General features: G+C 48.3%; 3 protein-coding genes across 11 annotated transcripts in view; 2 read left to right on the plus strand and 1 right to left on the minus strand.

Moving 5' to 3' along the window:
- Positions 1-620: 620 nt before the first annotated feature.
- Positions 621-1,067, plus strand: LOC105417872 (keratin-associated protein 21-1-like). The gene has a single exon (XM_011614271.2). It carries the CDS (start codon positions 621-623, stop codon positions 1,065-1,067), a length of 447 nt encoding a protein of 148 aa, XP_011612573.2.
- A 2,894-nt stretch (positions 1,068-3,961) lies between these two features.
- myog (myogenin) lies at positions 3,962-6,022 on the plus strand. Its single transcript, XM_003973605.3, has 3 exons — positions 3,962-4,661; positions 5,093-5,192; positions 5,266-6,022. The coding sequence occupies exons 1-3, from the start codon at positions 4,128-4,130 to the stop codon at positions 5,382-5,384; spliced, it is 753 nt and encodes a 250-aa protein (XP_003973654.1). The 5' UTR covers positions 3,962-4,127; the 3' UTR covers positions 5,385-6,022.
- A 73-nt stretch (positions 6,023-6,095) lies between these two features.
- The window catches only part of ppfia4 (PTPRF interacting protein alpha 4), a 31,459-nt gene continuing 24,956 nt past the window's right edge, over positions 6,096-12,598 (minus strand). For 4 of the 9 annotated variants that reach the window (XM_029827100.1, XM_029827103.1, XM_029827099.1 and 1 more), the window contains 16 exons: positions 12,183-12,411; positions 12,073-12,108; positions 11,873-11,994; positions 11,685-11,794; positions 11,511-11,592; positions 11,353-11,434; positions 10,942-11,142; positions 10,463-10,525; positions 9,974-10,000; positions 9,640-9,815; positions 9,443-9,540; positions 8,669-8,844; positions 8,122-8,190; positions 7,846-8,032; positions 7,630-7,727; positions 6,096-7,475 (listed from right to left, as the gene is read on the minus strand). In XM_029827100.1, the coding sequence (XP_029682960.1) occupies positions 7,669-7,727; positions 7,846-8,032; positions 8,122-8,190; positions 8,669-8,844; positions 9,443-9,540; positions 9,640-9,815; positions 9,974-10,000; positions 10,463-10,525; positions 10,942-11,142; positions 11,353-11,434; positions 11,511-11,592; positions 11,685-11,794; positions 11,873-11,994; positions 12,073-12,108; positions 12,183-12,411 (1,717 nt within the window). In that variant the 3' untranslated portion in view covers positions 6,096-7,475; positions 7,630-7,668. The remainder of the gene's footprint in view (positions 7,476-7,629; positions 7,728-7,845; positions 8,033-8,121; positions 8,191-8,668; positions 8,845-9,442; positions 9,541-9,639; positions 9,816-9,973; positions 10,001-10,462; positions 10,526-10,941; positions 11,143-11,352; positions 11,435-11,510; positions 11,593-11,684; positions 11,795-11,872; positions 11,995-12,072; positions 12,109-12,182; positions 12,412-12,598) is intronic. The other 5 variants (XM_029827107.1, XM_029827104.1, XM_029827101.1 and 2 more) reach the window with 4 other exon arrangements.

Here is a 12,598-nt window from a genome sequence, read left to right on the forward strand (position 1 = left end):
AGCGAGGGGAAGGGCAGCGGATGGTTCGGGGTTTCAGCCCATTCCTGTGATTTAACATGACACCACTTGCACTAAGACTGCGACAGCTGCACATGCACATGCCGGCCATTCTGTTTGTTGTAGGGGATTACTCCCCGATAAAAACCCCAGAGTGCAGGAGCGCGGCTGGGCTACAGAACTACTGTTCCCCTCCCTGGCTTGGAAAGCTTTCTCCAGGCCTCCGGGGCCCTGTGAAAACACAGGTGGGGGCACTTCATTCTGAAAAGAAATGAATGGGGGTATTCTCTGTGTGATTGGGGGGGTGGGGGGGCTGTAGTAGCGTCACATCACCTTCAGACATCAGTCAAACGGAGCTTATGTAAGCTTCATTACTCAACAGAAATAGTGCCAGGCTCCAATTGCACTCATTCATGTCTGTCTGTCTGTCTGTCTATCTATCTATCTATCTATCTATCTATCTATCTATCTATCTATCTATCTATCTATCTATCTATCTATCTATCTATCTATCTATCTGTCTGTCTGTCTGTCTGTCTGTCTGTCTGTCTGTCTGTCTGTCTGTCTGTCTGTCGTTTATTGATTTTCCTCCCCTCTTATGCTGATTTCAGACATGTTCTGGTATGTTGTTATGGTTATGCTATGGCTATGGCTATGGCTATGGCTATGGCTATGGCTATGGCTATGGTTATGGCTATAGCTATGGCTATGTCTATGGCTATGGTTATGGCTATGGTTATTGCTATGGCTATGGTTATGGCTATAGCTATGGCTATGGCTATGGCTATGGTTATGGTTATGGTTACGGCTATGGCTATGGCTATGGCTATGGCTATGGCTATGGCTATGGTTATGGTTATGGCTATAGCTATGGCTATGGCTATGGCTATGGCTATGGTTATGGTTATGGCTATAGCTATGGCTATGGCTATGGCTATGGTTATGGTTACGGCTATGGCTATGGCTATGGTTATTGCTATGGCTATGGTTATGGTTATGGCTATGGCTATGGTTATGGCTATGGCAATGGTTATGGTTATGGCTATGGCTATGGCTATGGTTATGGATGAAGGTCGCATTAAGAGGTCAGTATGACGGTATGGTGCCGTCCTTGTTTATCCGTATAATCGATGTTGTTATGTTATTCTCTTCTTACGGGTCTGAGGTTTCCCCGTTGTGCTCGGATGACAGACCTGCGGGTCAGTGATGATCTGGAGGCTAACCTAGGGTGAGGTGGGGGGTTAACAATCCCCCAACCCACCAGCACCACCCAATCGCCCCCAGCAACCAACACCCCCCTGCCCCCGGCTCAGCTGTCTCGCAATGTGCTGCTGCTTGTCACTGAGGAAAAGTTGAACAGTGTATCCAGTGATGGGGCAATCCCTCTGACACACACACACACACACACACACACATGCACGCACGCACGCACACACACACACACACACACACACACACACACGCACGCACGCACACACACACACACACACACACACACACACATCAACACCATGTGCATTATATGTGCTTTTATTCTGTAAAATCCCTTCTAAAAAGAATAAACCCCTTTTAAACGACACCATATCTTTAGTCATAGGTGGGGTTTTATACTGAAGGTTGCTGCTGTTGTCATGTGACGCTGGTTTCCTGAAGACTTTAACACTTTTTCTTTGTGAAATCAGGGGTTGGAACATGACAAAGCATCAACCAGGGCAGATGACCTGCTGCTTCCTCAATTCCTTTGAGAGGACTCTTAAATCAAAGAATGGCTGTAGGACCCTGCATGTGCTCCCCAACAAGGGAGACGGTGAAGCTGTTGTTTATAGCAGATAGAAACCTCACACCTTGGAGGTCGCCCTAATCCAGAAGATTTGTTTTTACACCAAAAAAATCCTGAAGTATGTTTGTAACTGTCGTAATAATCTCTGTACGTTTCTTTTTTTCGGATTGTGATGTGATTTTTGCCTTTTATTTGGCTCTTTTTCTTTTGCACTTGTTATGTATGAACCTCCTAAATCAAAGCAAAAATTCCCAACAACTTAAATGCATCATGTGATCGTACCCCCCCGGGTCAAAATACCCATTTCTCCTTCTTTCCGGCACATAAGCTAGTGATAAAATAACTTGATGATAAAATCATTTACAGTAGCTGCGGTTATGACATTAAAGTTTTACATGTTCATCTCGTGAGGCCACATGAGCCTCCAAGCGAACCCGACCCAGGCAGCAGTTCTGCTGACAATGGGTTAAGATGACAGAGCGTTATGAGTGACTCTGACACGCTGCAGACCCCCCCCTTCAGGCCTTTACCCCCGAGAGCAACACAGGCGTCTTTGTACTGGCTCCACCATCAGTGACCATCCATCACAGACTAACCTGACAGGCCGCCGCAGCCCCGCGCCAAGCCTCCGCTCTGCCTCGACCCCGAACCCTGGCCAAAAGCTGAAGACTGGTCCACCTCCCAGTCCTCCCAGAGCCCTGCCAGACACCTGGTCCCACATATACTCCACAGTTTGAACATGTCAGCGTGCAGGGATGGTTTCTCCAACAGCTGCACTGTAAAAGATTTTAGGTAAACTATTATAATTCAAAAACAAGGCTAACACCATTTTAATGTTCCTGTAGTACAGTGTCAGTAACTGTTATCTCTGGATTAAGTGTTTTCCATTCTTTAAGGTGTGTGGAAGGTCCTCACGGAAGACTTCATTGATAAATATTAAAGAAAATACATAAAAAAAACATGTTTCAGTTCTCTCTCGTTTTTGCTGTTATCTGGTTAAAGGTGATCACTGAATAAGAATAAAAGGCATCGCATCACTTGTTTTACAGCTTCATGAATCAGCACATTTTAAGGGTTAAACCGCTTTAAAAAAAAACCTTCTCATCAGATTGTTTAAGTCTGGCCAGGCCAAACGGCCTGTGATGTTCCCAGCTTTCCCATTTCCATTGGCTTCCACGCCGATCGGTCATGCAGTCGCGTAATTTTATGTCTCAACTGTTTTTCATCTCATTTAAGGAATTCTGGATCCTACCAAAGATGAATATGAAGCAGTCTCTATAAACTGGACATGTGACTTATAATACCGTCCAACTAGTGGCGTCTGTTTTCCGCGTAGCGAGATTGTCTGAATTAGCCTCTGAGCTCTGAGCTAAAACACGTCCTGTACAGATTAGCACCTGACGGCTCATCGGCCACTGAGATTGACTGGGAGAGGTCGGGACACAGAAAGGCCTGATTATTGTCCCCCGGCATTCCCGGTAAGAGGAGCCGACGAGGACTCGCTTCTCGATACGCCCGTTCATGCCCACACATGCCTGAAGCGACCACTCAAGGTCACTTGCATCACTCGGTGCAATCATCTTAAAAGGAAATTCAGCAGATATTATCGCGGTCGCACGAATCCAAAAATACATCGACTTGCGCTTTCGTGTCACCTGTGTGGTTTGGAGCCAGATTATTACTCTGGATCCTCAATCACTGTAAGTGTTTATGTCTGACCCAGTTTCAAGTGGACAACAATCTCTGGCCTCATTTCCTGCTCATCTACAGTCAACCAGCTCCTTGTCATTGCAGATCATCGGCTCCAAGGTGACAGCTGTTACCGGACTCTTTCTGACGCCCGTCGCCAACCCGCGGCCCGATGGCGAGGGCTTGGAGTACCGCCTCACGGAGAGAGACGTGAGACTGGGATTAGCTCATTAAGACGGACATCTTTGATCCCAGGTTATCTCTTTCATTTCCACGGCAACTCGATCGGACCCGGGGCTCTTAAGACGCGCTGGCGAGCGCAGCCCCACACAAGGACACACGCACACGCACATTAAGGGGCCTTAAAGCCCCAGAGAGCCGGGCCCAACAGAGATGTGAAGTGTAGATGTGCAGCAACAGCTAAACGTCGTGTCGGGTTTCTAGGGGCTCGTGCTAAATTTAACCCTATGATCCTGCAGCAGGCAGAGGGGTTTAAATGCCAGCCTACAGTTGCTCCACACCAGTTGTTCGCCACACATCTTCCACTCAACACAAACCAAAGGCGAGGCAGTCACACGCACCTACCGTACGCTTCAACACACGCTCAGGAGACAGTGATCGAGAAGGGGATCCGTCGCTGTCTTGAAGAAGGTCGTACAATATGGAGCTTTTTGAGACCAACCCTTACTTCTTTCCCGACCAGCGCTTCTACGAGGGAGGAGATACCTACTTCCCCTCTCGTTTACCTGGGTCCTACGACCAAGGCACCTACCAGGATAGGAACACCATGATGGGCTTGTGTGGGAGTCTGTCCGGAGGTGTGGATGTTGGAGTGACAGGGACAGAGGACAAAGCCTCTCCATCCAGCCTGTCACCTCACTCTGAGCCACACTGCCCGGGCCAGTGCCTTCCCTGGGCCTGCAAGTTATGCAAGAGGAAGACGGTCACCATGGACCGCCGGAGAGCGGCCACGCTGAGAGAGAAGAGGCGCCTGAAGAAGGTGAACGAGGCCTTCGACGCTTTGAAGAGGAGCACGTTGATGAACCCAAACCAGAGGCTGCCCAAGGTGGAGATCCTCAGGAGCGCCATCCAGTACATCGAAAAGCTACAGGCCTTGGTGTCCTCCCTCAACCAGCAGGACACTGAGACGGGACAGCAGGGACTGCACTTCCGGACCAGCGCGGTCCAACCCAGGGTGAGTAGGCCGGAAGTAGAAGGTCAGATAGAACAGGATAAGCATGAATAAGAGAAACACTTGAATGTCACAAACTTTCACCTTAAACAATAGTTTAAACGTCGCAGATGATTCTGATGGGGATTGAGGGAAGTTTGTGTACCTGTCCCTGTAGTCACACCAGAGGGAAGTGAATGATTAGCAGACTTGTGAATCTAGAGCCAACACAGAGCAAAAACCCTTCTTTTAGAGTCCCAATAAGCATCCATTGAATAAGCATTCAAGATAGACATTAGTGACGGGGTGGGGGGGGTCACGGGAAGGGCTGAGAGCGCATGTGTGGTTTTTAAACGGCCCCACAGTGTGTGCTGTCTGGCTCCGGGTGGGGTGTGCCATGTCATAAGAGTGAATGAATGACAGTAACGCCTGTGTGCGCATCGCCATGGTCACAGGTGTCGTCATCCAGCGAGCCCAGCTCAGGCAGCACGTGCTGCAGCAGCCCAGAGTGGAGCAGCACCCCCGACCAGTGCACGCAGAGCTACAGCAGCGAGGGTGAGCGCGCGCCTCACGCACCCACGCCAAGCAGACACCTGCAGTTCGTATTAAAGATGTGTGTCTTTTGCAGATCTTCTGAGCGCTGCCGACTCTCCGGACCAAGGGAGCATGCGCACCCTGACCGCCATCGTGGACAGCATCTCTGCAGCGGACGCCGCCGTGGCCTTTTCTATGGACATTCCCAAGTAGAACCTCCAAGCCGCAGACCCACAAAAGTGCCACAACACGCAGGAATAACAAGAAGACGTCGTCTGAAATGTCCTAAATTCCAATTAAAAGTATTTTTCAGTTTTGTTAATGGTAGTGTCTTACGCTAATCAGTGGGTCTGCTTGGCTTGGGGGTTATTCCCGTTATTCCCTACTGATCCTGCGGTCCAGCCCTGTCGAAGCCACGAGTTAATTCTAACATGACGTTGAAGGACTTTGCTGCATGAACCCAACACCTAGTTACCTAGCATGGATCTGTTAGTCTGGTAGAGCCGCAGATGAATTTTCTCTTGACTTAATTTAAGGTTTCTTCTCTTCCAAAGCTTTCCCTGACTTTCTTTCATTCTTTTTGTGTGTGTGTGTTTTCATGCTTAAAAAAAACATGAGTTTATTTGTGGGGCCAATATGTACCATGGCAGTTTTGACCAAGATCTGCTTAATTTAAACTGATAATGAATGCTAGTGATGTAAATACGTTCCCTTTTTCTACAGAGTGGATTTGCCATTTTATTTTCTATTTTTTTGCTAACTTATTTTGGACTTTTATAACTAAGATTGTTGTGTATTTTGTAGATGATGATGTTTTGCTCTGTTTCTTGCAATAAAGACCATTTTCAATATGCCGTCGCGTCCTTTGGCAACGCTTTGGGTGAAATAAACTCAAAGGAAACGCAGCATCAAATCTTTAAAAAACAGCTTTACTTATGTTTATATACTGTCATAAATACAGTTCACTTTTTTAAACCGCCAAATAATAAAATCTTGATTTGTCAGCATTGTTTCAAACCTGGAATAAAGACACAGTACTCATAGCTGCCACATAGCACATTACACCTTTTAGACACCTTGAAAACCTGTAAAATAAAAGGAAAATACTATACACCCATCCACCACGTCACTGTTCATAAGCTGTGTTCATCGGATAAAGAGTTGGTCGGCCGAGACGGCTCACCGGCACGTCTCCATGGCGATTAAACACAAGGTGATCAGGCAGTTCTGTCACTTTGGAGGATTATCGTTGGCCGATGTCGAGCAGCAATTTGATTTGAGAGAAAGCGAGAAATCAACAGAGAAGAGCTACGGTGTTCACACTACCCATCATCCACAGGGAAACGCCGTGGTCGCACGACCAGAGCTGGCCTCACAAACACACACGCATGAGCGCGCGCGCACACACACTTCATATTAAAGGATTCCCTCTATTCTAGGCTACATAGTGTCATACTGAAGGCGAGAAAGGCAAAAAGAGGAGAGGCAACAGCTACAGTGTCAAAAGAGGAAGAAGATGGAGAGAGAGGAGTTAGAAATTGGACCCAAGAACCTTTGACGAGTCCTTCAGGGAACGGAACCCAGTCATTGAGCCCCTCCCACTAATGAATCACACACTTACAGCATACAGTAAGACATATGGAGGTCTGACACAGAGAGAAAGGAAGAGAGAGAGAGAGAGAGAGAACAGTCACTATTGAATACAGGGCATTGGGTTTCATACAGCAATGATAGTATTACCCATATATATCTATATACTGTTTCTATATATATATATATATAATATTTCTATAAAAAACATATGTTATCCATTTTATTTACAAAGACAATAAATGAGTAATACCTTGCATAACCGGTAGAGGGACAATGTGCATTGGGGATTTTTCCATTTATACAAGTTTTCATCATTCCTAAATCCGAATCAGCACACCTTCACATAGTGACACAGGAACAGTGGCCCGGACCTGGTTGTGTTGACGGATCAGAACCAGGACGAGAACCCCACATCTGAGACCAGGAGAGCAGGAGCACAACACCACAACAACAAGGCTACTGGGGTCACTGGGGTAAACTGGGTGAGACACGGATGAGTCTCCTTTACAGCAGCGAGAGCAACCCGATCGGCGCTCTCAGAGTTCAAAGGTCAGAGACGGCCTCTGTATTGCACATGTCCGAAAGAAAGGTGAGAGGTGAAAGGTGGAAGGTGAGGGTGGGCAACGAGGGCCCAGGACTTCTCCTCTCCAGATTTGGCATATCACTCTCAAAAGGCCGCAAGCACGTGTCCGTATAGATAATGAGAATGCACTGGAAGAGAGAGAAACCAGGATGAAAGTGTGACACTTGTGGGGACCGTTCAGCGCGAAGAGTGAGTGTGTTGGATCGTAAAATAGTTTTCTCCCAAATGCTGTGAAGGTGGAAAACCAGTTACAATGATGTGTTTTGGTTTTTTTTTGCTCACCTGTTAGCATTAGCACTCTTGTTAATAAGCAGATAGCAGTTAGCAAGAATAGGTCCGCACAGCCGAGGGGTCAAGTCTTGGAGGAGCTGTGGGAGGAGCTTAATGTGACGCATAGGTCAGAGAGAACAGCGCATGCTGTTAGTCAAGAAGCTCACAGAAACACACACACACACACCAATATTTCATGCTGCGGCGTCACTTAGTATTGAAACACACCTTCAGGCTGGAGCTGCTTCTTGTTGATCAGATTTACCGAGGGTGGCATGGACATGGACGGCATGCGGAATCCAGCAGGCAGTGTTTCCATCGACCCTGCCATCATCCCCAGCCCGACCCCTCCCTCACGAGCCCTGAACCTCTTGCGCCACGACGGCGAGCGTCGAAAGGACTTGTCATCGCCACTCTACAGGGACAAGGCGAAAAGCGAGGCCAGACAATTGGTCTCTTTTCTGCAATGCTGTGTCAGATCAAAGCTGCAGTTCGGGCTGTCACCTCCTCCAGTCGACGGTCGGTCCCCAAGGCTAACAGGTTGTTGAATTCCCTCTCCAGAACCTGCCGCGCCTGCAAAAAACAGGACACACAAGCACTCAGCGGGGTACGTGGCGAAGCCTTTGCGTTAAAAATCTGGCGTCAAAAACGAACAAGCACTGACAGCAACATGTCAATTAACGCTCTAAATATAATTCCTCTGATGAACAGGAGCCTTTTGTTCAGCAGGGGAAATAAAGCTGCGGGCAATTAAGCTGCGCTAAAGTCTGTGGCTAGGAAATATTCTCAAAAGGTTTCCGAGAGAGTCCTTTTAATAAGAGAACAGCTCAATCTGACGCAGGGAAAAAAAATGTTGGCATCATGTTGCCATCATCAAAAAGAAACGCTGACTCCACACAAACCGGCAAAAAGCACCCAATCTCATAAAAGCCACACCGTGACTTCAGAAGATGGACGATGCTCGAGTCAGACTGGCACCGAACTGCCTCTAAAAATCACGTCGCTTTAGGAAAGTGTTGAACGCTCAAGTCTTCCTCTGCTGCGTGAGTACCTGTGTGTTCTGCATAGGGATCTGCAGGATGAGAGCCAGACTGCTGTAGTCGAAGGTCTCATCCAGAGCAACCAGCGCCCCGTGGACTCCGCTTTCCAACAGGTTGCTGCTGTACTCCCTCAAACCAATGGATATGACCCAGTGGATCACCTGCTCATTGGTCCACACCAGCACGTCTGAAGCGAAAGAGACGGGCTCGGCGTCAGAGTCATTATCAAACAAAACGTAGCCAATACCGCTGCCAGCAAACACAGGCAACTCAATTTCATGTAAGACAGCGAGAGCGAGGAGGAAAAAAGGGAGCGGAGCAAAGGAGATAATGTGCACGTCCACAAAGTGTCAACTCACTGGCACGCTCCCTTTGTTCATTTAAAGCACAGCTGTCAGCCAGCTTTAAAAGTTGGAACAGGCAATGTGTGTGTGTGTGTGTGTGTGTGTGTGTGTGTGTGTCTGTGTGTGCGAGTGAGTGTGTAAACAGGGCTTTGTGATTTGACATGACAGCTGAGTCAAGTTCATGTTCGGAGCTCAAGGTCAAAAGGGCGATCGGGTTGGATGGATCTAAGTAAGTGTGTGCGTGTGTGTGTGTGTGTGGAGGCGGGGGGTGCCCCTGCATATGTGTGTGTTCTTGGTATGTGGAGATTTGGATGGTTGGATTGAAGGCCTGCTTCGGTTGGCTTTTTGACAGACTGTGGTGCAGCTGTTCTCCTAGATTAGGCCCGAACGCCCAGGACCAGCAGCAGCCACTAGGTGGAGCTGTATCCACTCCAGCCTTGCCTTTCATGTCGTGTTGGCTGTCCTCTCTCCGGCGCTCCAGTTCTTTCCGGTCGTAATTGAGTCTCTTCAAGCACATGATCCCGTACTGCAGACTGGCCCTGATGCACGTGTGGAAGCAAACGCTCAGATACTCAACACCTTCTCATCTCTGGCGCCAACGTGTCCAGTTAGCATCACCCAGCCACTAAGATACACACCGATGGAAGCTGTCCACCATCTTCAGGTGGCTCCTCAGGTCCTTCTTGGTTAGGTGATCCAGCATTCGCGCGTCCACCAGACACTCCATAAAGTAGGAGCGGTACTGGGGGAGACCCAGGCTGGGGAGCCACTCGTTCCCGATCCACTCGTGATTCATGTCGCCATACGCCAAAGTCTGCAGGGAGAAGAAAGGCGGGCGCTGATCGAGGGGACATGTTGGGGAAGGGATTTTGACCAAACCGAAAAGCGGTTTTGCTGTCATAGCAGTAGGTGTTTGCACAAAGAGGGCTTCAGGGGACGTGCTAACAGATGTTAGCAGATTAGTGACCTCACCTGTGCCCAGCTGCCCTCCTCATTATCCTGAGTGGCAGCACGGTGGAGAGAACATATAAGGTTAGAGAGACAGGAAACCAAAGTCAAGCGCAACACTTTCAAACACACTCAGGCACACCTTCTACTTCTGTCTTTGTTTATCCTGATTTCCACCTAAACTTTTCTGAACTTTAAAAGAAAGAACTTTGAAGTTACGAGGACCAGCCACCATGTTCTCACATGATAAACATAATCTGGTCCTCACTATGTAGCACATACAAGAACACACACACATCCTTCCACTTCAGTCATCATATTCCAGGTAAATCATTAGTACTGACAAACACAATATTAAAAAAATATTATATATAATTTATATTAACGTGTGCAGCAGTGTTTCATGAAAGGGACCTTCCAGGAGGGGATACGCATGCATCACAGTGGGGGTGACGGGGTGTGGGGCAGTGTCTGGTGGTAGTGATGGTGGGGGAGCACCCAGATGGTACTGACCGCTTTGGTGGAGGAAGCCAGGTTCTCCATCTCTTCATGAGTCACCCACACATTTCCGGACGACTGCTCAGGGGATGAAAACACACCCGCACGCACAAAACACACACGTACACAGCAGCCAACAATACACGCGTTTATTTCAACATACGCGCACGAACACACACAAATATATTGTGTTGAGTGGCGCTGAGGGAGGGAGTGTATTTCAGGCGGCTAGCGTGTTGCCATGGCTGGCACTATTTGTGTGTTGTGTTCAAACAGAATGTGATTTATGACAAATTAAAGCTTCTGTTTTTGTCAAAAAACAGAAGAAGGAAGGTTAAAAGTGAGACATCATCTAAGTGCAGAGGGTTTGTGAGGCACAGCATCTTTATATTGCTTCTCCTGGAATTATTTTAAGCTTTTCATTTGTGTTTGCATTTACATGTGTGCACAATGCTTTTGCCTGTGCGACCATGTGTGAAATTCTATTCCTTTACCGTTCTGGAGGTTAGCGGCGCGGACGGGCTGGTGAGCGACACCATTTCCTGGATGGCCAGGCGGAGTTTGAGCCGGTGCAGAGGGTTGCTGATGCCGATCTCTCGCTGGATCTCCGTGTCCGATAGCGCCGACATGATGGCTCCGCTCTTCACGTTGGCACGGCAGGCCGCCACATACCACGCTGGCATACCCACCCACAGCTGCCGACGGTCGTCAAGACATTTAATGAAGCATCGCTAGCATTTGCTCCGGTTCAGACAAAAGGTTGTTGTGAAGCAGCAAGAGTCTGGCTCACAGTTCAAATCAATATATTGCCAAACTGCAGCAGGTGTGGCAACATGAAGACAGCCAAACAGCCTTCAGACGTGTAAAAACATAGTACAGAATTATTAAAATATTTAGAGAAGTACCTCTAGCCAGGAGACAACGGTGGGTCCGTCCCACTGGGCGAACGCCAGGCCTCGTTTTCTGGCCTCTTCGAGGAGTTCGTGTCTAGAGTCGAATAGAAACAACAAACGTTTTTGCGAGCGCAGACCAGAGACAGCAAGTTTAGAGATCCAAACGTTACTTCTTCTTCATCCGGCGGTCCCTCTCGGCCTGCGTGCCCAGTTTTCCCAGAGTCATCGTGTCACCAATGCCCATCTCAAAGTCTGAGGCACAGAAACGGAGCATTCCTTCACATCTCCGTGTACATATACGCGTGTGTAACACCTGGTGTGATAGATTTTCGTCTTCAGCGGACCTGTTAATGCAGGCAGAGGTTCTCTTCCTATAGTCGGCTCCATTCGACCTCCCTTTTCTTTCTTCCCAAACAACCGGCCAATAGATGACTTGATGCCTTTCTTCTGCTTCCTGGAAAGAGTGAGAACATGGAACGATGCAAACTCTACAACAAGTATGGAAGGTGCATGTGTGTTTGATTGTGTGTACCCTCGTCCATCCTCCAGGCTGCCTGTGAACTGGGCAAAGTTGGTTTCTAGGTGTAAACTGCGGGGAGACGATGGAGGCGACGTCTCACACTTGATGGTAGCTTTGTCCATTTCCACAGGAGACTGACAATAAGACATTAAAAACTGGTGAGATCGCTCGCAAAAGCCGACATTAGACAACAACTTTGCTTGCTAACTCACTGCCACTTTCCTGCGATGCTTCCTCAAGTCGCTCGGCTGTCGAACAAAGCAAATCGCAGTTACACGCCAAAGTTTTGAGGAAACGGTATCTGCCGGTGTTTGGGTACTACCAGGGTCATGATTCCCAGATGGTGGCCGGCGTTACGAGAGTGGTGCTTCGGAGTGGAGTGGCCGCTGTTGGGTGGTGAGCAGGATGACGCCAGGGACTGGGCAGTTGCGGAGGTGGGCAGGGCCCGGGGTCGAAGGGTCACGTTGAGTCCGTCCATGCTGCCGCTGTTCACGCGAGACTCAATCTCATCTGAGCGGAGGTCCGCTGACTCTCTCTCCACCTGGATCATCCTGCACACAAGACAGCTCAGGTTACGTCTGATGCTTCTTCAGTCACTTCAAAACACAATTGATAACATTGATATAGCGCCACCTGGTGGACAGTCCTGACACGTGAATATTCTGAAACTCCCAGTCTGTGCCTCGCCCATATTTATAATACAATCAAAATTTACAATCTTACACTATAGAAAGCAGT

Source organism: Takifugu rubripes, chromosome 19 (assembly GCF_901000725.2).
Source record: "Takifugu rubripes chromosome 19, fTakRub1.2, whole genome shotgun sequence".
In the NCBI taxonomy this organism is placed as follows: Eukaryota; Metazoa; Chordata; class Actinopteri; order Tetraodontiformes; family Tetraodontidae; genus Takifugu; species Takifugu rubripes.